Here is a 23,632-nt window from a genome sequence, read left to right as displayed (position 1 = left end):
ACTCAAGTAACCCCTGACCGAAAAACTCGGGTAACCCCTGACAGAGAAACTCAAGTAACCCCAGAAATTCGAGTAACCCTTGACCGAAATTTCTATAACGGATTTTTTAAATTAGTAGTATTACTTTCTTTTTAAATAAACAATTGCAATGTTGTGTGCATGCCTCCTGGCCAACGCTATAAATATAATGTTTCTTCTTGCATGGTGAAGGCGAGAAGAATAGCCATACGAATTACTTATGAGATAACCAAAAGATCAATAATTTCGTTTAAAAAAAAAAAAAGGAAAAATTCTAAGTATGGTAGTCTCCTTAGAAATCTTACTAGTGACAATTTTGTTTGTCATCTTTCTCATTCTTCTTCCTCCAAAAAATCGAAAAACTAAAGCTTATAATCCTCCTCCCGGTCCAAAAGGGCTTCCTATAATCGGAAACCCCCGCCACTTTGGCCCCTCAAATACAAATTTCACCCATTTTTATACGTTAGGCAAGACCTACGGCCCGATTTTGATGCTTCGATGGATGAATCAATCAATGATTGTGATTCAATCATCAAAGTTGGCTAAAGAGGCATTGCATACAAATGACAAATACATATGTGATAGACCAGTAACAACCGGTAGAAAAAAGGTTACCTATAACTTATTAGACTTAGGGTTTGGTCCATATAGTGATTATATTAAAGAAATGAAGAAATTAATTTCTGCTCATTTCATAAGCTCTAAAAACATGCAACCTTTTGCTATTATTCGAAAGGAAGAAGTCTCAAGGCTTATTCAAAAGGTTTCTTCTCTGTCTTGTGCTTCTAAACTTATCAACTTGAATGAATTGGTTATTAGTTATGCAAGCGCAGACCCTACGCAAGTAGGTTCAGTTTTGGCAAGAGGTACGTATGCTTGCTATTTATTCCATGCCAATTTTTTTGTTTATTACGGAGTACATACATGCATGCATATCCTAGCCTAACTTGCATTGCAAGCATGCAAGTACGTAGGATTGTTAACAAGCCGAGCCTTGAGCTCAACACTTTATGCTGAGCTCGGGCTTGGAAATCAAGCTCAAATCCCCTACACGTACATGAGCTCGGCTCAGGGCTTGGATCATCATATACTCGATCTAGCCTTAAATGTACACGTATTTATCAATACTTTCTCTGTTTTTTTATAGTTGCAACACTTCTCTTTTCACGCTTGCCGATGCATGTTTTGAATAGTTAATATCTTTAATTTGATTGCCAATATGTAAAAATTATAAATTTTAGATATTAAAATTATACAAATTGAGACGAATCTAATAAGATCCTACATGACAATATTTTTTTTATGTATAAATCGTCAAACCTAGTCAAAGTGAAACACATGAATAGTGTAAAAGTCAAACTGTTGCAACTATAAAAAAAACGGAAAAAGTATATTTTAATTGATGATTGGCTTCCCTCAAATATGGCCCAAGTATGACAATAACCCTCAATGCCTAGATTTTAATAGATTATTTTAGTTTACAAAGTGTTATATAAAAATATACATATATGAAAAAAAAAAAAATCGAGCTTGTTCATGAGTTTTCAACTCGAGTTAAGGATAGCTTAGACTGAGCTACTTAAGATCTTGAGTAAGAACTTAAGCCTGATTCAACACGCTAGGGCCAATATTTGACCGAGCCAAGCATGCTGTTGAACTACTCGATGGTCCGTTTAGTATTTTTCAAATTTTATGGTCCATATATTGATATTATGATTTATGAATGCGATTAATACCCCTTGATACTAGCTATATGCCATATATGGTCCGTTTTAATTTCGGTGTAGTTTAATTAATCAGAAAGTACATACTAGACCTTGAAAATTTATACTATAGTAAATGAAAAGACTCGAAGTTGACCATAGTGAACTATAACATGCGCATTTCACATCATAAATTCATGACGGTACAATTGTAATATAATATTTAATTAATACTTGTATAGTTTAAAAATCTCATATATTGACTTAAGCAAAGCAGTGATGATTAAAGCTTTAAATTGTTATTATTCTTACGCCATTATTGCCCTATTTTCACTTCAATTCAAGTCATTTAGTATTTCTTTTTTTGGAAGAAGTCATTTAGTATTTCGATTAAACACTATAGTTGTGTTACTTGTGTATTACGTAATCGGATTTAAGTAGATCCGATCCAGCGGGTTATTAGATTTTTAAAATTAAAATGACATTTTATTTTTACTATAATGATATTCATTAATTTTCTAATAACCTTAATATGTTGGAATGTTACCTATGTTTGATATGCAGGTACAATGCCGAAGAAATGTTAGGAAACAAATATCATAGGCTTCTACATGAAGTTGAAGATATGTTTACAGCTTTCTTCTATAACGATTATTTCCCAATTGTTGGTAATTTACTTGATAAGATCACTGGAAAATCTTCAAGGCTTGAAAGGATTTTTAAGGAATTAGATGCGTTTTTTGAACAAATCATCGACGATCATCTTGGTGATAACAAGCTTAATTCAGATAATGAAGATGTCGTTGATTTTCTTCTTGGCCTCATGAATTACAGTTCCTTTCCATTTAAGATCACAAAGGACCATATTAAAGCAACTTTTTTGGTAATTTAATCTGACTTCTTACAAAATTACTTTTGATTATTTGTAAAAGTTGGTTTTGGATATAAGCTAATTACATAACTTAGGAACAAAGTGAGGTAGGTAAATAGTGTTAAAGTTAAATGTGAACGTTAATTTGAAAAACGATGTAGAATTTAATGTTATTACATATTTTAATTTGGCTCCATGCATGTATTTTTCTTTAACTATCAAAGATTTTAAAGATTAACTAATATAGGGTACTTGATTATTAAAAACTAGAACGAAAACATGAAAGCTAATGTAAAATAACTAATAACAATAAGAGTGAACTACCATAGAAACATCCTTTAATAATAACTCAACCATAGCTTAAGCTGATAGTTGAGGCCCACAAATATGTTTAATACTCTATCAACTACCATAGAAACATCCTTTAATAATACACTATGTCGTGGCTATCTAAGAATTTTACTCAAATAACCAAAAACTTTGCATGCATGCTTGCAGAATCTTTTTGCCGGGGGAGCAAATAGCACAACAGCTACGATAATATGGGCAATTTTAGAGCTTGTAAAGAACCCAATTTCAATGAAAAAAGTGCAAGAAGAGCTAAGGGATGCAGCACAAAAAAGGGGTAGTATTTGTATAGAAGAAATCGATCTCCCAAAACTTGAATACTTCAAGGCAGTAGTGAGGGAAACATTTAGGCTGCATCCCCCAACACCATTATTAATTCCTCGAGAAGTAGTCCAAAAATGTGTTATAGGAGGATATGATATACTACCAAACACTAAGGTTTTTATTAATGCATGGGCTATTGGACGAGATCCTGAATGTTGGAAGGATCCTGAAAATTTCATGCCGGAGAGGTTTCTAGGGAATTCAGTGGATGTTGTCAAAACCGCGCTAGAAAACTTTGCAATGATTCCTTTTGGTCGTGGAAAAAGGATGTGCCCGGCCTATTCTCTTGGCGTTGCCAACCTTGAGCTCGCGCTTGCCAATTTGTTGTACTCTTTTAATTGGGAGTTGCCTCCGGGTGTAAGCAAGGAAGACATCGACAACAACGTGTTCCCTGGTATTGTGATGCATAAGAAGAACACTCTTTACCTTATTGCAAACAAATACTAATCGATATATGCACATGTCGCCTCCTCTTCCTCCTCGATCCAGTTTCAAGCAGTGGTCTTGTAAGGCTGAAAATAGTCAATTTCTGTAGAAATTTATACTATTTTTACCCTTCTCTTTGATTTTAGTCTCCAAGTACTACAATAAATCTACATGCATGCATGTTATAAGCGTAGTTTATTTGTTTTTGTTTAATTTGTTTGTCTAATTGTCTCCTTTTGTTGGAGTTATGTTTAGTTTGAGTTGTTTGAATTTAATATCTTGTAAAAATTTATTTGTTGACGTGAGAGGATGGGTGGATTATTATATTAAAATTTGAATTTTTTTTTTGTTATTTAATTTCTCATTTTACTATATTAAATGAATAAGATGGAATCATTTTCTCAGGTACAACGAATAGATATATTATCTCCGTTAACAGTTTTTTGTAACAAAGGGGGTATACGCGGACTCCTAGATAAAACTTCTTAAACATGATTATTGAAAGTTATGGACATGTAATTAACTACATTAATCAAATAAAAAAAAAGCAATTACAATTAAAAAAACACATCCTAGAACAACCACCACACGCCACCCAGAACCCACAAGGCCACAAACCACCACCCACGCTACCCAAAACTCACCGACAATCACCCACAACTCACCGACAACCACCCACGAACTGACGAAATCCACCCAAAACCGACAAATCACCACCCACAACTCAACGAAAGTCACCCACAAACCACCGAAATCCACCCAAGAATCACAGAAACCACACAATAACTATGAAAATCACCCTAGAACCACTAGATCTGAAACCCAAAAACCAAACCCATCCACAAAACTATCCCAACGAACAGCCCAAAACCACCACCACCAACATCCACCAACGAATTGAAACAACCATCCGCGAATAACACCCAACCACAAACCACAAATACAACCCACAAACCATAACTACCACCTAATCTACCGAACCCACACACAAACCACCAACATCCACCCACAATCTGAGATGAGAAATGACGATAAAGAACTAAAAGATGATGATCGAATTGAAGAAGATGAGAGATGATGATGAACATAGAGATGAAGATGGAGGATAAAGATGGTGGGTAGATGGGATTAATCTGATTTTTTGAGGGAAAAAGCTTAGATGATTAAGTTAGATTAGGGTTATAATAATTTGTAATTATGTGTAGTATTATGTGTTAATAATTTTTAAATGAGGGTATTTTGGTCATTTTACCATAAAAAAGTTACTATATTAGAAAAGAAATAGTTTTTGCAAATAATAGGTAGAACCCCTTTTTGGTAAATGTTGCAAATAACTGTTAACGAAGGTAGTAGTTTTTTTTGATTAAAAGTGGTATGAAACGATCAAGCGATGTTGTGTAAGATGAACATATGAATTACAATAAATATATGAGGAAATAGTACATACATAGCCAACACTACCCATCTAACAAGCAATAAAGGACGAACATACCAAGCAAAGCTTGATGGTGTTGGTGGGGAACTCACTTTGTGATTTTAAGATCACAAGTTCGAGCCCCACCAACTACAAAATGTTTGGGAGTAGGGGGATTCCCTTACCTCCCCCTTCTACTATCAAGCGTCGACCTGCGGAGCTGAGCTGGCTACATCTGTGAGAGGTGTAGGTTCAGTGAGGTCTTTCATCTTACTTTTAAAAAAATAAAATAAAATAAAATATATGTCCAACATTACAACAATAATATCAAATCATTTGCAACACTAATGATTGATTTGTAAGGAACAACATTCATTTCAAAGTTTCTTGTAGATTAAATTTCCGGTTGGAGTCTGATATCCAACTCGAATGTCAGCTACATGCTTAGTGATATGAGGAAACAAGCTAATACTATCCGCAAAGTCTTCCGGCATTTCAACGATCCGAAGAGAAGTAAGCTTAGTAAGGTATTGGAGACCATGGGGCACTTCCTTAAGCTTTGGAGATCGAGTAATCAAAAGGTCTTCAAGTATAGGCAAAGCACCACATTGTATTTTGACTAAAAGTTTAAATTGATTAAGGCGTTAAAATACAAGGCCTTGAGCTTCTTGAACCCTCCCTCTTGGAAGACTAACTGTTCACCATAGTATACATCTTTATTAATTCCGAGCATTGTCAAATTAGGCAAATCTTGAAGGATGTCAAATGGGATATCTTCTAGTCGCGATCCCTTGAATCGCAATTTATTCAAGTTCTCAAGTTTGCCTATCCAATCCGGAAACTTCTCTAGAGGCCCAGCCAAGTAGAGACGTTGAAGTTGTAAAGGCGGAGATGTTATATGTTGCAAGTCAAGAGGATCACAACTCTCATAGTCTACTGAAATATTGAGTGACTCAAGGCAATCGAGTTTTTCGATGGCCTTGCATAAGATCCAACTATTTTCTCTTTTGACATTTGAGATTGCCAAATACCTAAGCTTCTTGAAGGCACATAGTTGATCAATAAAGCCGTCGCTAGTGGCTATATTGACATCCGCGAGTTTTTGTAGGTTCTCCAAGCCACCTAATGCACCTTCCGGTACCCTCACCGCTCGTATCTCCCAAACCTTCAAGGTGTTATGCCATGTGTTTTGATACACAATAAGGTGTCTTAGCCTTCTTAAGTTACCAACCTCAACCGGAAGCTCACATACCGGACACTTTTTGAGATCCAAAGTTAAGAGATTGATAAGCTTACCTATTGTCTTAGGAATTCTCTTTACTTTGGTAGATCTCAAGCTTAGGTATTGCAAGAGAAAGAGCTCGCCTATCTCCGTAGGAAGTTCTTCGGCGGGTGCTCCTTGAAGATCAAGTACTTTCAAGAGGTAAAATCTATTCAAGAATGTGCTACGCAAAAGTGTAGTTGCTACTTCTTTAACTCCGAACGTGAACAAAGATCGAATACTACACTTAGTAGTAGTATTATTGATGTACCTCAAAGCTTCATTTTTAAGATTATCTTCTTGAATTGATAAGCGTCTACTTTGTATATTAATCTCACGATTCTCCTCTTCCGCCATCAAAATTTGACCAAAATTTAACTCTTCCAATTTTTGTCTTAGTATATCATGTAACAAGTCATGTACACGAATAGTCCTAGCCCTTCCACAATCGTACCACGTAGAAACTTGTACCTAGTTTCTTTGAATAAGCTCGAGCAAATATTCTTTTGCGACATCTTCAAAAGTTATCCCTCTTTTCTCCTTAATCAAGTCCTCGGCTATCCATAGCTTGATTAACCGGTTACACTCTATCGACGAACTCTCAGGAAAAATGCTAAAGTAAATCAAACACAGCTTCAAAAAATGAGGCAACCCATTATAGCTTAGTAACAAAATCCTCGAAATGTTAGATAATTGTGGATTTTGTTCAAGCTCACTACCAAGACTATCCCGGAACTTCTCCCACTCGGCGAAGGCCTTGGCTTTCGTCGATAATAGACCACCCAATGTGACAAGCGCCAGTGGTAACCCGCCACACTTGGCAATAATACTATGCGTTACCTCTTCTAACCATTGAGGGCATTGACCGCCTTCAAATGCCTTGTTACAAAAGAGTTCACATGCTTTGTTATGAGGTAGAAGTTGTAACTTGTAAATGTGATTTTTAGTCCATGATCCCTTCCAATTGAGAGCCACATTTTCTTGCCGTGTTGTTAGTACGATCCTGCTACCGTTGTCGTCGCCGGGTAAAGCGTTTTTCACGTAATTCCATAGCTCCGGCTCCCATACATCATCAAATACAACCATGTACCTAAATTGAAAATTCAATAAACCATAATTTCAATTATCTATAACTATATAAAGTATTCATTATAATTCTACTTTGTATTATGTTAGACTATACTTTGATATATTATTGTTTTCAACTAGAATTTTGACTATTACGGAGTAGTAAAGTGGATGATCACTACAGGATTATGATCTACTTGAAGGTATACATTGTTTACATTTTTTTTTTTTTTAAATTTGTAGAAGAAATTTTGTTTATAGTTTATGAAAAATATGCTTTCTTCGTATTTGAAAATTTGACTTACTAATATTTATGTGATCTAAATAAAAAAATGACTGTATTTAATGATTTATATAGAAGAAATATAGCTAGCATGCATATAAGGTCTTCTTAGATTTGTTTTAATGTAAATTTTTAAAATCTAATTATTCTTTTACATATTACTTCCACATATTCAGTTGAAGATATTAATACTTAAAGACAAACACAATATTAAAACCTTTTAAAAGAAAACTTTCAAGAACAAAAGGACTAAAGGAGTATATATAATGCATTTTTTTTTGTGTGTGTTTGTACATGTTTCATTTACCAAGTACCATTTAACAACTTGAAAAAACTAAATTTATCAGAAACAAAAAACATTAGACTTTTTTTTTGGCACAAAACTTATCTTTGGTCTAGTCAGCAAATTGGCAAAAAACTAAATACTTGAAAAGTTTTACTTCTACACTTGTTAAATAACTTTTTGGTCATCGATCAATATCTCTAATTATATAATCCGTATTTGGAAAAATGAATTAGCATTGGGAGTTTGAGACTAATTTAACAACATTTTTAACACTAGCTAACATGTAAAATATTTTTGATAACAAATTAGTTAATTTAAATTTGAAGTCAGAATTATGAAAATAGAGCAAAAGCAAAGTCAAACTATTACGAGTGTTAAGATACGAGGAAATTATATACTTTCGTACCTTTTCTCTTCTAAGAAGGTCCGTAGTTCAGCAACTAATGACATTTCATCCATTTGACGAACTTGAGCAGGAATAGGTTGCATAGCACTATTGTAAAACTCTTGAAGCATCCTTCTAAACACATCCTTCCTATTGTAAAATTGAGTTACATTAACCCACGCACGTACATAGAAGTGTCTCTTCATCTCTATGTTGTCGTACACCTTCCAAGCAAGAGTAGTTTTTCCGATCCCTTCCATACCAACAATCGATATTATCGAGCACCTTAGATCTATCATATCCAAATCTAAAAGCTTTAAAATCTCACTTTTAGGATCCTCGATCCCAACAAGATCGGACTCTCTAGGGTAGAGAAATCCAACCCTAGGATCTTGCCACATATGTGCACGTGCACGTGGTGATTTACTTGTACTTGTATCTATATCTGTATCCATATCCATATTTTGACCAATTTTCTCCGTGATCTCAAGATTGTACAATACTTTTCTTTGTTGGATTTCAAGGACTTCCGCTTTGATATCAGCAATGGACCTAGCAATCTTTCGACGTGGGAACCACTCTTTAATATATTGAGTAGGTTGACATGAGAGTATGCTCAAGCAATATAATTCGTCAGCTTGATTTTGCAGCCGTGTGTATACAAGCATAACGTGCTCATCGATAACGTCCTCCATTCGGTACGCAACGTCTCTCACTTGCCTTACCCAAGCCTTCACAGATTCACTTCTCTCGGCTCGATCCTCCGCATCTCTAAGGAAAGCTGTTATGATTTGTAGTTCATTCGTAATAGATTCAAGTTCTCTTGAAAGACCCCCCTCAAACTTAATTTCATCTGTTATTTTTTGTGTTATGAGACAAGTAATCTTAAGAATTACTGTGGACATAATTGCCTCTACCATTTTTACTTGGCTTCTCAAACTCACAAATCACAATACATGCTACTGGGTTTATATAGTTCTTTATCTGTTTATTTCATTTGACACATTTTGACTTATAACTCTGTCAATAAAATTTATTTTAAGTAATTTTTGTGTAATAAAAAAAAAAAAAATTAAACGAGTTGACTGACGAGTTGATAAAGAAGTCGTTGTGACAGTTTAATTAAATAAAAGGCCTCGAATCTTAGCCTTAAAATACATAATTAACAATAATTGGTAAAGGTTTCCTTCATTATTCATCTATTGAACTAGCTATTGCTTTCGTCCATTATTACTGAGTTAGAATCTAATAGCTTAGTTAAGTTGGAGGATAATATTTACAATAACTTTGGATTATTTAATGCTTCGCCTTACGAGTATTCTCTACCCTTTGCCGTAATTACAACCAATTAGGTTAATTTATAGTTTTTAATGAAACCACTGATGGTATGAGCAGTGGCGGATCCAGGATTATCATGTAGGGGTAGCACCATACTAGAAACTAAAATTTCTATTAATTAGAATTTAAGTAACCTTTCTTCAAGCAATAAGTTAGATGAAAAATATCGAAAATTGTCAATTTGAGTCAAGAAATTTTTTTTACAAGTGTGTGAGAATTAAACCAAAAAAATAATACAATAAATATTTTTGTTGAAAAAAAAAATTGTTCAATTCATCCCTATTTAATATTTAATTTAGGTTTAGCCTTGTTTAATCTATAAGGTAGAAGAAATTGGTTTCTAAGAAAATTGATAAAGTGGTAGAGATTAAAATAAATAAATAAATAAATAGAGTGAGACAAAAGTAAATATATGTAGGCTAAAGCAAAAGAATAAAAATTAATAAGTGACTAATGTGAGGTATCGAACTTGCAACAACTTGTCAGCCACCTCCCACCATCAACCCAATTCTACCGCTGCGACAATAGTAAAAATATAACTTACTTTTGCAAAATTTAATAATTATACTAAAACAACAATTTTTTTTAAAAAAAAAATCAGGGGTAGCACGTGACCCCCCTGGTTCCTTAGTAGATCCGCCAGTGGGTATGAGGTGCTATAAAAAAAAGATGTGATATTATCATTTATATGTGGAATCTACTCACACAAGTGACTTTTTGTAAGAGCTGCCATCAGTGACAATAGTTTTTAACAAACTTTTAAAACTTTCCCTAAAAAATATTTCCTCCTACATTTAAAAAAAGACATAGCTAGTCACGCCTGTAGCCACTAGACACTAGGTCAGGTTAATTTGAGTCAAGACACATTTTACATGTCAAAAGACTAAAAGAACGGTAGGTATGACGCAGTCAATTAAGAACATAAGTTTTTATGGTTGGCGTTAGGCGCAGGGTTATTTCACGGTCATATATTTGTGGAAAAATACGACAAGGCATGCATGCATGCATGGTGTGGTTCAACATAACAAAAAATGGCAAGATAGATTTTGGCATAAGCAAGTAAGCGTAACATAGAACAGACATAATATGCACGTGATTTCAAGCCTTACTTGGCCTGATGAAATTGTATACTTCGTATGTCACAAGTTCAGAACACAAAATTAGTGAACTGGGTTGCTTTAACGTGACTACATGAGACACTACATGACATGGCCCAAAACCATGTCTCCTATTGATCATAATTAACCCTTTTTTTTATATAGCGGAATAAACGATTTAATTTGTAGTTGGTCACTTTTAAATCAAATATATTGGTGAAATATGAAATTAGCAACTATGAGACTAGGACTCTATGAACATCCTTGGCTTTTCTAAATGATCTAATGGTACATTATAATATTGTATCTACCAAAAAGCTATAATAAACGTATTAGGGGTTATAATAAATAAATCATTAGTGTAACCAAAGAAAAAAAATAATTAACAAGTAGCAAAATACAAGGATTCGATAGTAATTAAAGACGATTATTATAAATCAATTTGCATGGTTCCACGAACTTGCTTCGTCACTAGTGCAACTACAACAAAGGTACGTAGTAGTAAAATAAAATCGACGAGCCAACGGGAAATATATAGCGGTTTTGGTTTTACTTATACTAAAATCATTTATTTTGAAAGTGAGCTAGCTATGATGTGATTTCAAACCTAAATCTTGTCGTATTAAAATAAAAATAATACGAAGTATAAAGTATATACGTATGAAGAAGATGAACATAATACTTAGTATTTTTCTAGGATGCCTTTCATTATACTTCGTATTTTTTATTACAGTGTTAATAAGATTTGTGTACATGTTCCTAGGTTATTTTGTACTTCGTATGTCACTACTGCACATTTGATTTAAGGCCTTTTTAAAAATTTTGGTCTAAATACCTTTATCCTTCTTTAGTCGAATATTTGATACTTCTTCCATTTTTTTTTAGTTGACACTGTTTGACTTTTACACTTTCCACACAACACGCTTTGACTCGCTTTTGTGGTTTATGGATACAATAAAACATATTCATGTGGGATCTTGTTTGAATCGCTTCAATGTATATTTTATTAATATCCACTTTTTATAGTTTTACAATTTTTATAGTTATTGTCTCAAAAAAAAAAAAATGTTCATAGTTAGAGAAATTAATCGTTAAAAACATACGTTGGCAAATATGATAATAGAAAGGTGTCAACTAAAAAAACAGAGAAAGTATAATACAACTAAACAAGTGATCGACTTTGAATTTTGATTCGTTATTAAAAACCAATCCCACATTCCCACTTCACTTTTAAATGGTCTATTATCGATATGGTGTAACTAAGTTCTTACGGGAGTATATGATAACGTTCCTTAAGGTTAAAGCTGAAAGTAGAAAGCGGATGATTATTTGGGGATAAATCAAAATAGAAATATGCGGCCTAATATTTAAGGATCGATGGAGATGGAGTGCTAATTTACTATCCATTCCAATCCTCATCTAGATATATTATACTAGTACTCAAGGAATCATGAAGATATTATTGGCTAGGGTGAGAATATTATCATATTGGGTATAAGTAATAAGTTGAAGTTAATTTCTTTATTTGTAGATTTCTTACTTCAGGAGTATCAACTATATCCATATATTTCTGATTCCTTTGATGATCTAAGAAGAAAAACTATAAGAATCACCTTTATTTGTGTATAAATTCACGCATGTGCTTAGTTGTTACTTGTGATTTCAAATTATTCAGAGTATATGGCTAGATAGCTACATACAATGGTGCTCCAATTATGAATAATAATTTATTTACACAAAATCATTCAATTATAATTGTTTCCTTTACAATTTAGATTTATAGAAAAATTAGCAACAATTTTGTGTATAAATACTGATAGGTTCTAAAACTTCATATTAATAGTATAGCTGGTTCAAAAGAGAATGGTAAGCTAAAGTTGCTCTTGTTCAATTATATGTAGTAATCAATTTGATTTATTGAATTCAAGGTTTTTAGGGGTAATTTCTTTTATAATAACATATAATTATAATTTTTTTTATCAAATTGTTTGATATATAAATATATTCGTATTCGTTTGTAATAGGATACATACTTTTTGATGTTGGTTTATTCACTCATCTTGATGACATTGTGGAATGAAGTACATGCTCAATCCGAACAATCATTCAATTTGTTAGATTTTGGAGCTGTAGGAGATGGAAATATAGATGATTCTCAGGTAAATTTCCACGAAAATCTATTTTAAAAAAATCTTTTTGTGTTTCTTGGAAAATATTATAGAAATAATAAATGTGAAATTTTACAGGCATTGACAAAAGCATGGGAAGCAGTTTGCGTAGCAAAATCTCCGAGTAACACTCTTCTTGTTCCAAATGGAAAAACCTTTTTAGTAAAACCATTGAAGCTTCAAGGTCCATGCAACTCTTCTAATATCAATATTGTGGTAATGAAAATTTCTCTGTACAACAAAAATGAATGTTGCATTTAAATTGCTACGTATTTGATGTCTTTTTTTTTTGGGTTTAAAAACTACTTATTAGCTTGGTATTTGATTTTTATGAAAAAGTGAAATTACTCATCCTAACAACGTCAAATCCAAATATTTTAGATAAAAATTCAAATAAATCTCATGTTGATACAATTATACAAACAGGGATTTAAAATAAATCTCAAATTAATACAAAAAGAGATTTTAATGAGAATCCAAAATAATTTTCAATATTTTTACTTTAGGCACATTTAATTTACAAACACGATAGTTTGATCATTAATATATTCAACTAAATAAGTATTTCCTGTACAAGTAATTTTTATTTTTTTTAACAATTCTAATATGAGAATACTAAATTTATACAGAGTAAATTAAATTTTCCTCTTTCATTTTGTTTATATATACTTGAGTTTTTCAAATTAAAAAAAAAAAATGTACTTGCTCAGCTCGTCTCATAAGGTCCACATAAAAATCCTAGTAACTATCATCGTGTTACATTTCAAGGCTATTGATCATTTTATAAAACAAGATTTAGCACGTAAATTTATTACATGCAAATTATGTGAAATTGTATCCTAAATTCCTAACAATTTTGAAGAAAAAATGATGTAGATTTTGGGAAAAATCATTGGACCAAAATCACTATCTGATTATCCAACACCAACACCAGATAGTTGGTTGGAAATTTCAAAGGTTGATGGACTGTATGTTAATGGAGATGGAATTATTGATGGTAGAGGACAAGTTTGGTGGAGCACTTGCCGAGTGAGTTCACCACCCACATAATCTTTTTTATTACTCCGTATCTTATCAAATACTATGTATTATGATATATACTCCGTACTTCATATATCTCAATTAATACGAGTAATATTATTTTTTTCTTATAATTTATTCATTTATTTATTTATTTTTCGCAATATTGGACAGGGAAATGTTTGTCCTCGAAGACCAGCGGTAAGCTTCATAACGCCTCTACGACTATAATTAAGGGTGTTTAATTTGTTTATAGGATAAGGAGGAACTAAAAACGAGGATAGGATCGAAGAAATATAGTGTTTTTAAGGAATGTGGATTAGAGAAGGAGGGATTAAGGATATGGATAAAACACCTCCTTAATCCAATTAAATTACGGAGTATATACCTAGGAATGAGTTGGACATGTGGTATAAAGGTAAAGGATTAAAATGGGAAAAAAAGACAAAGTTACCCTTTAATTAATAAAAAAAAAGTGAGAACGTTCAACATGATTCAATAAGTTTGGGAAATGATTTTGGCATACCAAAAAATAATTTGGCACATCATCAATTATGAGATATATATTTTTGTATGCTCTTATTGTTACACTAAGAGGTGCGCCCAATTAAATCAATTAAAGGCGAGCCAAAATCAGTTTTTAATAAGTTCCAAAATCAATTAAAGGTGAGCCAAAATCAGTTTTAAATAAGTTTTGGTAAGCTCACATAACTCAATTATGTTCTAATGGATGAAGGGAATAGGATCGTATGATAAACTTTTTTTTTTTTTTTTTTTTTTTTTTTTTTTTTTTGGCAACCCTAATACTAACTATAATTTACAATTAATTGGACAGACGGTAGCATTCATAAATTGCAACAACCTAACTCTTCGAGGCTTAACATTTCTAAATAGCTCAGGAAATCATATCTCCATTAGAAGTTGTAACAGTGTTATTATTTCACGTCTCACAATACAAGCCCCTGCGGATAGTGTCAATACAGACGGTATTGACATTACTTTTTCAAGTTTTGTCGCGATCAACCAATGTTACATTGCAACAGGTAAGTACCCATAAAATGTAAGGACATTTTAAATATTGTAAGTGAATACTCGTTGTCAATATTTGAAGAGTTTATTCCACTTATATAATGAAAGTTTTCTTATAAGCGAAGTGTATAATTATTGCTACAATTGCATAATCCAAAGTTGAGCATGCCCACGAGTAAATTAAATATGATGTACTTCATATCATATTATTATTATTATTATTATTATTATTATTATTATTATTATGTTATTGATGACTTTAAACAATTACCTATTTTTACAACATATGGAGTATTAATAATCTTTTTTACTTTTGAATTTCACAAATCCTATAATGTTTATTGATATATATATTTAGCATGTTGAGTGAACTAATTTTACCAAATTTTACAAGTTATTTATCTTTCTATTGTATAATTTTCTCACTCGTATTTAACAATATCCTAATTAGGTGATGATTGTGTTGCTATAACAAATGAATCACATGATATAAACATAACCAAAGTTCATTGCGGACCAGGGCATGGCATCAGGTGACATTTTTATAATTCTAATAATAAGTCATTTGTAAGAATATGAATGCTTTTTTTTTTTTTTTTCAAATTTAGACAATTTTGTTTGATAATGATTTTAGTAAATATTAATGGAATGACTTCAATTGATACCTAAATTCTGTTGAGATACCAGTATTGGAAGCTTAGGCAAAGGGGGAGGCAATGATACTATACAAAATGTACATGTGTGGAATTGTACCTTCAAAGATACACAAAATGGCGCCCGAATTAAAACGTGGCAGGTAATCATTATGCACAAATTACACTGACATACTTTTAAGATTCGGAAGGAGTATTGGTAATTTTTTTTACCACCTATTATAGATTTTAGACTAACAATGTGTGTTTGTTCTTTTCAATAAATCCTTGAATTAACTTTTTTTTTTTTTTTTTTTGTTTGCAGGGAGGGTTAGGATTTGCTCGAAACATCATCTACGAAGACATTTTGTTTGAAAATGCTTCTAACCCCATCATTATTGACCAATTCTATTGTCCTGGACAACACTGCAAAAATCAGGTAAACAAAACATAGTATATCTTCAACCCCACGCTTATTGATCTTATTAACACTCATTCATCTTTTGGCTTTTGGTAACAAGTAAGATAGTACTAAACATACGCAATAAGAATTAATAATACGAAGTATTAATTTGTGCAGACAAGTGCAGTTAAAATAAGTGATGTTGCATTTAGAAGAGTTTCAGGGACATCGCAATCAGAAAATGCAATTGTATTACATTGTAGCCAAAGTTTTGGATGCTCAGTTCAAATTGAAGGAGCTAATATTACATCTTCTAAGCCTGGGGAACAAACTTCGGCTGATTGCTTCAATGTTCAAATTCAAAATGGAGACTTGTCTAATAATGTACCAAGTTTAGAGAATTGCCATTAATAATTGTCATTGTTAGTGCAAAAAAGTATCAAAAGCAAGCAATTTGTTACGACGAAAGGATTAGAATGTCGTTGCAAATGTCTTGTTATAGCGTTGTACTTTACAAATTATACGGAGTAATGATTTAATAAAGGGCAAATTCTAGTAAAAGATTGTCTTATACGTTTCTTTTTTTATTTATTTTTTTTTTTTTTTTGGAATAACGTCTTATAAATAAAAATAAAATAAAAATAAATAAATAAACTGAATTGGATTGCCCTGCGAGAAGTGTCAATTCATTCTGACAATAAAATCTTTCGCCAAACCTTAACAAAATCATTCAAGATTACAACATCTGACAAAGTTAAATAATAGAGTAAAATAAATAAAATGACAAAAAGGTTGTTTTTCCTCTTTTGGTAAAGGTTACCTAAGTAATTTTTAAAACATAATTGATAACATAATTCATTAACTTGTAACATTTAGGTGTAAACACCCAAATTTCTCTCAATTTTCTTGTACATGCACAAAAAATCTAACCTTGTGTTACAACCTTCAAATAATCAAATCCTCTCTCCTCCTAATTTTCCTCCATTGTTAATCTCCTCCTCTCCTCCCTCCTACCAACAATGGGGAAGAGGGACCTTGAGACCGGCATAGGCGGTACATTCTACCACTACACGCCACCACCGCCACCTATCCACCCACCGCCTAGGGAACCATATCTTTCATGGCTAGTCCCCCTCATCTTCATAATCGACGTAGCTTTATTCGCGTTAACAATGTACGAAAACAATTGCCCTGAGACCCTTGTTGATGACCCTGATCACCAATGCATTTTTCAGGAAAAATTGAGCAGATTCTCCTTTGAGCCTCTTAACCGAAACCCTCTCCTTGGCCCTACTACCTCAACGTAAGTCTCTTCTTTTTCCTATTTATTATGATATCATGCATTTCATGAATTTTGCCATCATTATTTTAATTTCAACTCATGGATAGAGTAGATAAAAATTTAATGTTTGAATCTAAGATTGTTTATTTTTTTTATTTTTGATTGTTAATTGTTTTGTCATACGGGTTCAATAAATTGATTGCATCTCATTTGGAAAGAATTGGAGGGTGTTTTGAATGATTTTCAACAAAATATTATTTAGAATGAAAAAAAAATCCATGTTTTATTTAAAAAGCAATATAATTAACGATCAATATTGTTTATCAATTTTAAATGCCAATGCAACAAGTCAATCCCGTAATAAATGTGCAGTTTTTTTTTTTTTTTTGGTGTTTCACGCGGTTCACCCTTTGGGCTAATCCGAGTTCGAGGCTCAGTTTTGGGTGTTTAGGTTTCACTCCCCTACTAAGTGCAGCTCCAATCACCATTTGCACCAACAACCCATTGGTCATCAATGTGCAAAAGTTTAAAAGACAATAATTTACTAAACTCCTAATGTCGGTGATAATTTGATTCAGGCTGCAAAAAATGGGAGGACTTCGGTTAGAGCTAATATTACAAAATGGTGAATGGTGGAGATTATTTTCTTGCTTATGGCTTCATGCTGGAGCTGTACATTTGATAGCTAATATGATCAGCCTTCTTTTCATAGGCATTCGTGTCGAAGAAGAGTTTGGATTTTGTAAGTGATTTACAGTAAGATTTTGTTTTCTCTAAATCACTTGGAATTATAAGCATGCCAAGCTAATTCTCAACTGAGATATATAATCTCTTACAACCTGTTTGGTAAGCAATAATAAAAGACGACAATAACAAAAACGAGTTTGCTAGTAATTTTGTAAAGAAAGCTTCAAAACAATGTACAAGATACATGTAACTTAAGTACTCTGGATTTAAAGCTAGATTGAAGCCGAATGAAACAGGGGAAAAACTCCTTATTTCTTATCTTAGTATCTTATACAATAACAATGAACATGTATGTATACTTCTGTAAAATTTCAGGGAGAGTAGGACCACTGTTCGTGCTATCTGGATTAGGAGGAAGTTTGATGTCTTGCCTGCATGCCCTCCGCCACCAAAAAATCGGGGTGGTTTCAGTTGGTGCCTCAGGCGCACTTTTTGGACTTCTTGGTGCCATGCTTTCGGAGCTCATAACTAATTGGACTATTTACGCCAACAAGGTCACTTTGTCATTTCTTTTGTTTACTACTCCCTCTGTTTAATATTTATGTTTCAAAATTCTTCTTTGCTGCTAGATAGTTGATGATGTAGGTTTCGTTTTGTGAGAGGTAGGAAGTTTTTCGCTTTTTGGATGTGATTATAATTTGCATGGAATCAAAAAAGGAACATTTCTGAGATTGACATTATGATTTTTGTTGCAGTGTTCAGCAATTTCATCACTTACGGTAGTGATAGCCTTAAACTTGGCAGTAGGATTGATCCCAGGGGTGGACAGTTCAGCACATATAGGAGGTTTCGTTTCGGGGTTTTTGCTGGGTTTTGTCCTTCTAATGCGACCTCAATTCGGTTATGTTAACAGCAAATACCTTCCTCCTGGCTACAAACAGAAATCCAGGCACAAGTGCTACCAGTATTTCTTCCTCATACTCGCTCTCATCGCCTTGATCGTTCTGTAAGCCTTATGCAACAACCCTTTCTTCACTCTTTTCCATTTTTTTTTTCTTTCTTTTGTTAGGACATGTAGATTAGAGAACTTAAAAGAGTAATTTACTGTCTTAATCTTTGTAATCTACAGGTGTGTGTGTGGATTCACAGAGCTTTTTAAATCGATCGACAGAGAAAAATCAGAGTTAGCTTTAGGTTAATAGACTAATTATGTTTATGACAACATCCATGGGCAAAAAGATTTCATCATCAGTAATTGTATCAGTGCTCTACACAGAAAAATACTCTATGTGGATCACCAAAAATGAAAGAAATCCAGATTCGTGGAGCTTATATGAACCTTACTGCTAAGTTTCTTTGTTCTCCAGCCTTTTTTTATTGCCCAATTTTCTTCTTTTCCTTATCATTGTATTATGTTCATGTATTGGTTTCAACAGCTTAAGTAGTATTTTGCATTTGTTATTTGTGCTTTAGTAGTTTTTCATTGGTTGTTAGCAAGATGAACATAACTGTGTTCTGTACTTCTGTTCCTCTAAATATTCAGCTAATTAGTGTGTTAAGATAGTTGTAAAGACATCTATGTATGTATACAATTACTTCTATATCTCCTTTATCGAGTACAAAGGTTCAGTCGAAAGCTGAGCAAAGTGCCTCATCAACTTTCCATAACGTTACCAATCTACATGTATATTCAAGATGATATTGTAACCAATACTATAGCATAACTATCTACATATTTTAAATGATGACATTCACTGATCTGCATATATCTCGCATGAATCTGACTTACCAAAAATGTTGTACCGGTTGTTTGCTACATTGTCATATGCAAAATCACGAATGAACCTGAGGAAGTTACCAAGAAATAGAAGTTAAAGGTCATATTAGAGACTCGCCAAGCTGCAAATGAGAAGTATGTATCATTTAATTTCTTAAACAGCAACAAAAAAGAAAAGGTTACTCACAGAGGTACAAGATTTAGAAATAATGCCAACTGTGGGAATGGTAAATTAATGTATTCCATGATCTTCAATACAGCTTCAGACTTGATGTAAGATCTGCAGAAAATAAATGTTTGATTTTAAAGAATTTATTGGTTCTGAGACACATATACGGTTAATGTTGGTAAAGATTATCATATGCAGCAAGCTAGCAACAATCACATTATCCTGAGTGTATGGTGATGCAAAGAGTGAATGACATGAAGTTAGACACTGAAAAATTCAAGAAAATTTGGTGAATTCAGCATAATACATATCAGTGAATACTAAAGAAAAAGAAAAGTTCCTAATTTTCATTGATTGTGTCACATTACTCACATACATTTCCTACATGACTCGATACAGATTGGTTTCTTCTCAGTTCTCATACAGGTTTATGAATAGACAGAGCAGTGAATCTCGTTCTACATTCTACTCTAGAATAGTAGGCCAATAAACTAAAATGATCTCAAGAAAAACTTGTCCTTCAATTCAAACTAATGTACTTATGCATTTAGCTTCTAAGGCTATATATAGCATACCTCTCTTTCTCAACCAGGACAACACTGGATATATCATCAGGATCTCTTCCTGATCTCCTTAACAACATCTTTCCCGATTCACTTTGTAAAGCTTCGTATCTAATATTCCTGCAATTATGCCCAAGAAAAATTTTCTTTTACTTACAAGACATGCATGTAAATAGAATATCGTACTAATAGAATACTGCCTATAAAGCACAAGGCAAACATTTTTTTTTTCGTTTCTTACAGACAATCATGTAATACAATCATAGGACTTCCTTCTGATACTAAGTCACTGATATGATAGCTTCATAAACGGAGAAAAAAAGGTAGTGATCTTCGAGGAGAAAGGGAAGCAACCAACCTATTGCGATCATTGTCACGAACAAACTTCACACCACCATTACACAGGTTGCAAACACCTGATACATGACAGGATAGTTAAGACTGTGCTCTTACAAAACGCTCTCCCAATAAATCACCCTTAATTCTATACAAGGCACCTCTATATTACCATACAGTATGAACTGAAATTTTGACATTGTAATGAAAATTCAATGTTATTTCTTTTCGTGAACAGAAATTCAAAAGAATCCCAATCAATCAATTGTACAAAATTGCAAATCCACCAAACCCTCAGATTGAATCAAGCACAATCCAATAGCACTTTAAGCCATTAATATAGCTAAACACCGTTTAATGTGAATCCTCCACTTATAAAAATTATTCCTGTCATTTGGATTTAGTTGTCACATTACTCGCTCGCTCATGTTACGCTACCAACCTTATTAGAGGTGTCAAAAGCACACCCGACCCGACCCGACCCGACCCGATCCGAAAAATATCCAAAATAGATTTGAACTCGCGTGGACATAACAATTTAGTATAACTTAACTTTAAAAATTAACCCGACCCGACACAACCATATCAGACCCGATCCGATCATCCGAATTGACACCCCTACTTATTATTAATTCTCAACGGAGAGAGTAATCCCATCACCTAATTTCAAACCCACAAAATAATAATGAAGAAATTCATGAACAAAACCACCAAACTTTGATATCAACAAAATAAATTAGAAATTTATCTTCAAAAAATAAAAATAATTACCATCATACAACATAATTGGGCGGGGATCTTTGTCAAAGAAGTTAGAAGTGGCTTCCACCCAATCCGCTGTATCGCCGGAGACACGTGTCGCCGAAATAGTTATCATCGGAATTCGACGAGAAACCGTCGCTGCTAAGCTTAATCCGCCGGCAAACATCGCCGCCATTTGTAAAAAAAAAAAGAGAGCAGTTTTTCTTGTTACCGTTTTTGGTTGTTGTTTAAGAGTTTACTTCACTCTTTAAGAGTTTAAGATGAAAAAGGCGTGTGTGGGGGTGATCCACGTGGATATTTTGTCACCATTTACCGATTTTAAGGTGTATTTTGTTCATTAGAATTTTTACCCCTTAATTAAATTTGTTTATTTTTTTTAAAAAAAAAAAAACCAAAGCTTATAATGTTCAAAAAAAAAAAAAAGACAAAGCTTATAAATACAGGGATTATTCTTCAAAAAAAAATTGTTTTAAAGGCCGAAAATTTGACTATTTTCGACCCTTTTCCTTTAATTTCATTATGTTTTTGTTACTCGTATTAAATTCAATAAATCTACATTCTTTGATGGTAGTAAGTACCCCCTTATAATGGGTCTGAGTGTAGTAAGTGTTTCTATAGTGGGTTTTGTTTTTGTTTTTGTTTTTGTTTTTTTATTTTAGTGTAGTATGGTTAAAGTTGCTTCATGGGTAAAGATTTGTGCGGGATCGAGAAAGAGGTTAATCCTTCGATTACAATCAAATGAATCAGACGAAAATTTTCTTCAAGACTACAACAGATCGATAGAGCCCTCGTCGAAAAAGGCTATAAATCACAACGATATGAAAGAGGGAATGAAGAATATACAATTTGCAACAACGATCGTACCTCTGCTGAAAGGATATTTTTATTTGATTCAATTGTCATGCATTTATTATATTTGAATGTCTTTGTAGATGTCGTATAACTTATTATTTATGAATCAATCTTTATTAAAAAAAAGTTAAAAAAATTCTTCAAAAAAAAAAAGAAACAGAGGGATTATTCTTTCCGTCCTTATTACTTGCCCCATTGTCGATATTTAAGTCATGTCCTGCACAAATTCTTATATGTGGCTGACCACACCGTGTGACCAACTATTATAGGGTTACTTCGTTAGTGTTATAAGATGTACTCGGTCAATTTTACAGGGATCATTTTATCAATGTTATAGGGGCTACTCATTCAGTATTATAGGGGTTACTTCGTCAGTGTTATAGGATTTATTTTGTTAATTTACAAGTGGTCATATGGTGTGTCCAGCCGCACACAAGATCGCTGCATGTCCTGTTAAAAAAAAAAGTAATACAGTCATATGATATTTTTGAATTCATGTCATTGTATACTCCCTCTATGTTTTAATAAGTGTTACAGTTTGATTAAACACGCATGTCGAGCCACTATTTTGACTATTATTTTATCTAATTATATATGTTAGTAAAATCATATAAAATCTTATAATATGAAAGTATACATTACAACGGATCCAACCATATATTATACAATTACATTTGTTTTTTATATATTGGTAAATTAATCAAGTCAAAACTATTATGTGAATAGTGAAAAAAGTCAAACTGTAACACTTATCAAAACACGGAGGGAGTACTTTATTAATTTTCAATTTTTATAACTTTTAGCTGTAAGAAATGAAGATATATATTTTAAGACGCGTTTTAGAGATATGTATATAAATTTTTTTATGTTGATCATTTATGAGCAAACTCTAACCCGAGCTCTATTTCTAAGTCTCAACAAGCTTTGAGCTCGAGTTGAGCCTAAGCTCAATATTGTTCAATGAGTAGGCTCGGTCTCGCGACTCGGCTTATCAACATCGTTAAGGTGAAAGTTCGGTTTATCAATGGTACATAATTGTAGGCTTATAGCTACACAATAAAAATTACCTAAAGAGAAATGGCCCATAATCTTGAAGCCCAAAAAAAAAATCCTTGCTTAAACAGTTAAAC

The 23,632-nt window shown here is 32.9% G+C and overlaps 6 protein-coding genes across 6 annotated transcripts; 4 read left to right on the top strand and 2 right to left on the bottom strand.

Annotated features, from left to right (window-relative positions):
- The first annotated feature begins 298 nt into the window (after window positions 1-298).
- On the top strand, window positions 299-3,711 carry LOC145589024 (6,7,8-trihydroxycoumarin synthase-like). Its single transcript, XM_081645600.1, has 4 exons — window positions 299-884; window positions 993-1,071; window positions 2,286-2,604; window positions 3,091-3,711. Exons 1-4 carry the CDS (start codon window positions 299-301, stop codon window positions 3,709-3,711), a joined length of 1,605 nt encoding a protein of 534 aa, XP_081501726.1.
- Window positions 3,712-6,836: 3,125 nt separating this feature from the next.
- On the bottom strand, window positions 6,837-9,307 carry LOC145589023 (disease resistance protein RPM1-like). The gene is made up of 2 exons (XM_081645598.1): window positions 8,409-9,307; window positions 6,837-7,455 (listed from the first exon to the last, which is right to left on the bottom strand). Exons 1-2 carry the CDS (start codon window positions 9,305-9,307, stop codon window positions 6,837-6,839), a joined length of 1,518 nt encoding a protein of 505 aa, XP_081501724.1.
- A 3,578-nt stretch (window positions 9,308-12,885) lies between these two features.
- LOC145589022 (putative polygalacturonase At3g15720) lies at window positions 12,886-15,067 on the top strand. The gene is made up of 5 exons (XM_081645597.1): window positions 12,886-12,981; window positions 13,069-13,206; window positions 13,867-14,019; window positions 14,185-14,211; window positions 14,846-15,067. The coding sequence occupies exons 1-5, from the start codon at window positions 12,886-12,888 to the stop codon at window positions 15,065-15,067; spliced, it is 636 nt and encodes a 211-aa protein (XP_081501723.1).
- Window positions 15,068-15,931: 864 nt separating this feature from the next.
- LOC145589021 (polygalacturonase ADPG2-like) lies at window positions 15,932-16,485 on the top strand. The gene is made up of 3 exons (XM_081645596.1): window positions 15,932-15,937; window positions 15,997-16,110; window positions 16,252-16,485. Exons 1-3 carry the CDS (start codon window positions 15,932-15,934, stop codon window positions 16,483-16,485), a joined length of 354 nt encoding a protein of 117 aa, XP_081501722.1.
- Window positions 16,486-17,093: 608 nt separating this feature from the next.
- Window positions 17,094-19,163, top strand: LOC145588032 (RHOMBOID-like protein 5). The gene is made up of 4 exons (XM_081644670.1): window positions 17,094-17,377; window positions 17,935-18,098; window positions 18,419-18,597; window positions 18,799-19,163. The coding sequence occupies exons 1-4, from the start codon at window positions 17,094-17,096 to the stop codon at window positions 19,051-19,053; spliced, it is 882 nt and encodes a 293-aa protein (XP_081500796.1). The 3' UTR covers window positions 19,054-19,163.
- A 447-nt stretch (window positions 19,164-19,610) lies between these two features.
- LOC145588033 (DCC family protein At1g52590, chloroplastic-like) lies at window positions 19,611-21,862 on the bottom strand. The gene is made up of 5 exons (XM_081644671.1): window positions 21,660-21,862; window positions 20,911-20,968; window positions 20,565-20,672; window positions 20,008-20,100; window positions 19,611-19,888 (listed from the first exon to the last, which is right to left on the bottom strand). The coding sequence occupies exons 1-5, from the start codon at window positions 21,823-21,825 to the stop codon at window positions 19,795-19,797; spliced, it is 519 nt and encodes a 172-aa protein (XP_081500797.1). The 5' UTR covers window positions 21,826-21,862; the 3' UTR covers window positions 19,611-19,794.
- Between the last annotated feature and the right edge of the window lie 1,770 nt (window positions 21,863-23,632).

This window comes from Chenopodium album, chromosome 17 (assembly GCF_948465745.1).
Source record: "Chenopodium album chromosome 17, dcCheAlbu1.1, whole genome shotgun sequence".
Lineage (NCBI taxonomy): Eukaryota > Viridiplantae > Streptophyta > Magnoliopsida > Caryophyllales > Amaranthaceae > Chenopodium > Chenopodium album.
Note: the sequence above shows the minus strand (reverse complement) of the source record. Positions and strands in the feature narration are given on the sequence as shown.

What these genes read in the sequence shown, in the direction of transcription:
- LOC145589024 (XM_081645600.1), top strand. Translation starts at nt 299, where the DNA reads ATGGTAGTCTCCTTAGAAATCTTACTAGTGACAATTTTGTTTGTCATC. An exon ending in AGGTTCAGTTTTGGCAAGAG is followed by an intron (nt 885 to 992) that starts GTACGTATGCTT and finishes GCAAGTACGTAG; the next exon opens with GATTGTTAACAAGCCGAGCC. An exon ending in CAAGCTCAAATCCCCTACAC is followed by an intron (nt 1,072 to 2,285) that starts GTACATGAGCTC and finishes TTTGATATGCAG; the next exon opens with GTACAATGCCGAAGAAATGT.
- LOC145589023 (XM_081645598.1), bottom strand. Translation starts at nt 9,307, where the DNA reads ATGGTAGAGGCAATTATGTCCACAGTAATTCTTAAGATTACTTGTCTC. An exon ending in ACCTTCTTAGAAGAGAAAAG is followed by an intron (nt 7,456 to 8,408) that starts GTACGAAAGTAT and finishes TTTTCAATTTAG; the next exon opens with GTACATGGTTGTATTTGATG.
- LOC145589022 (XM_081645597.1), top strand. Translation starts at nt 12,886, where the DNA reads ATGACATTGTGGAATGAAGTACATGCTCAATCCGAACAATCATTCAAT. An exon ending in GAAATATAGATGATTCTCAG is followed by an intron (nt 12,982 to 13,068) that starts GTAAATTTCCAC and finishes GAAATTTTACAG; the next exon opens with GCATTGACAAAAGCATGGGA. An exon ending in TTTGGTGGAGCACTTGCCGA is followed by an intron (nt 14,020 to 14,184) that starts GTGAGTTCACCA and finishes AATATTGGACAG; the next exon opens with GGAAATGTTTGTCCTCGAAG.
- LOC145589021 (XM_081645596.1), top strand. An exon ending in GACAACACTGCAAAAATCAG is followed by an intron (nt 16,111 to 16,251) that starts GTAAACAAAACA and finishes TAATTTGTGCAG; the next exon opens with ACAAGTGCAGTTAAAATAAG.
- LOC145588032 (XM_081644670.1), top strand. Translation starts at nt 17,094, where the DNA reads ATGGGGAAGAGGGACCTTGAGACCGGCATAGGCGGTACATTCTACCAC. An exon ending in CTTGGCCCTACTACCTCAAC is followed by an intron (nt 17,378 to 17,934) that starts GTAAGTCTCTTC and finishes AATTTGATTCAG; the next exon opens with GCTGCAAAAAATGGGAGGAC. An exon ending in GGACTATTTACGCCAACAAG is followed by an intron (nt 18,598 to 18,798) that starts GTCACTTTGTCA and finishes TTTTTGTTGCAG; the next exon opens with TGTTCAGCAATTTCATCACT.
- LOC145588033 (XM_081644671.1), bottom strand. Translation starts at nt 21,825, where the DNA reads ATGGCGGCGATGTTTGCCGGCGGATTAAGCTTAGCAGCGACGGTTTCT. An exon ending in CGTGACAATGATCGCAATAG is followed by an intron (nt 20,673 to 20,910) that starts GTTGGTTGCTTC and finishes GCATAATTGCAG; the next exon opens with GAATATTAGATACGAAGCTT. An exon ending in GTCCTGGTTGAGAAAGAGAG is followed by an intron (nt 20,101 to 20,564) that starts GTATGCTATATA and finishes TATTTTCTGCAG; the next exon opens with ATCTTACATCAAGTCTGAAG.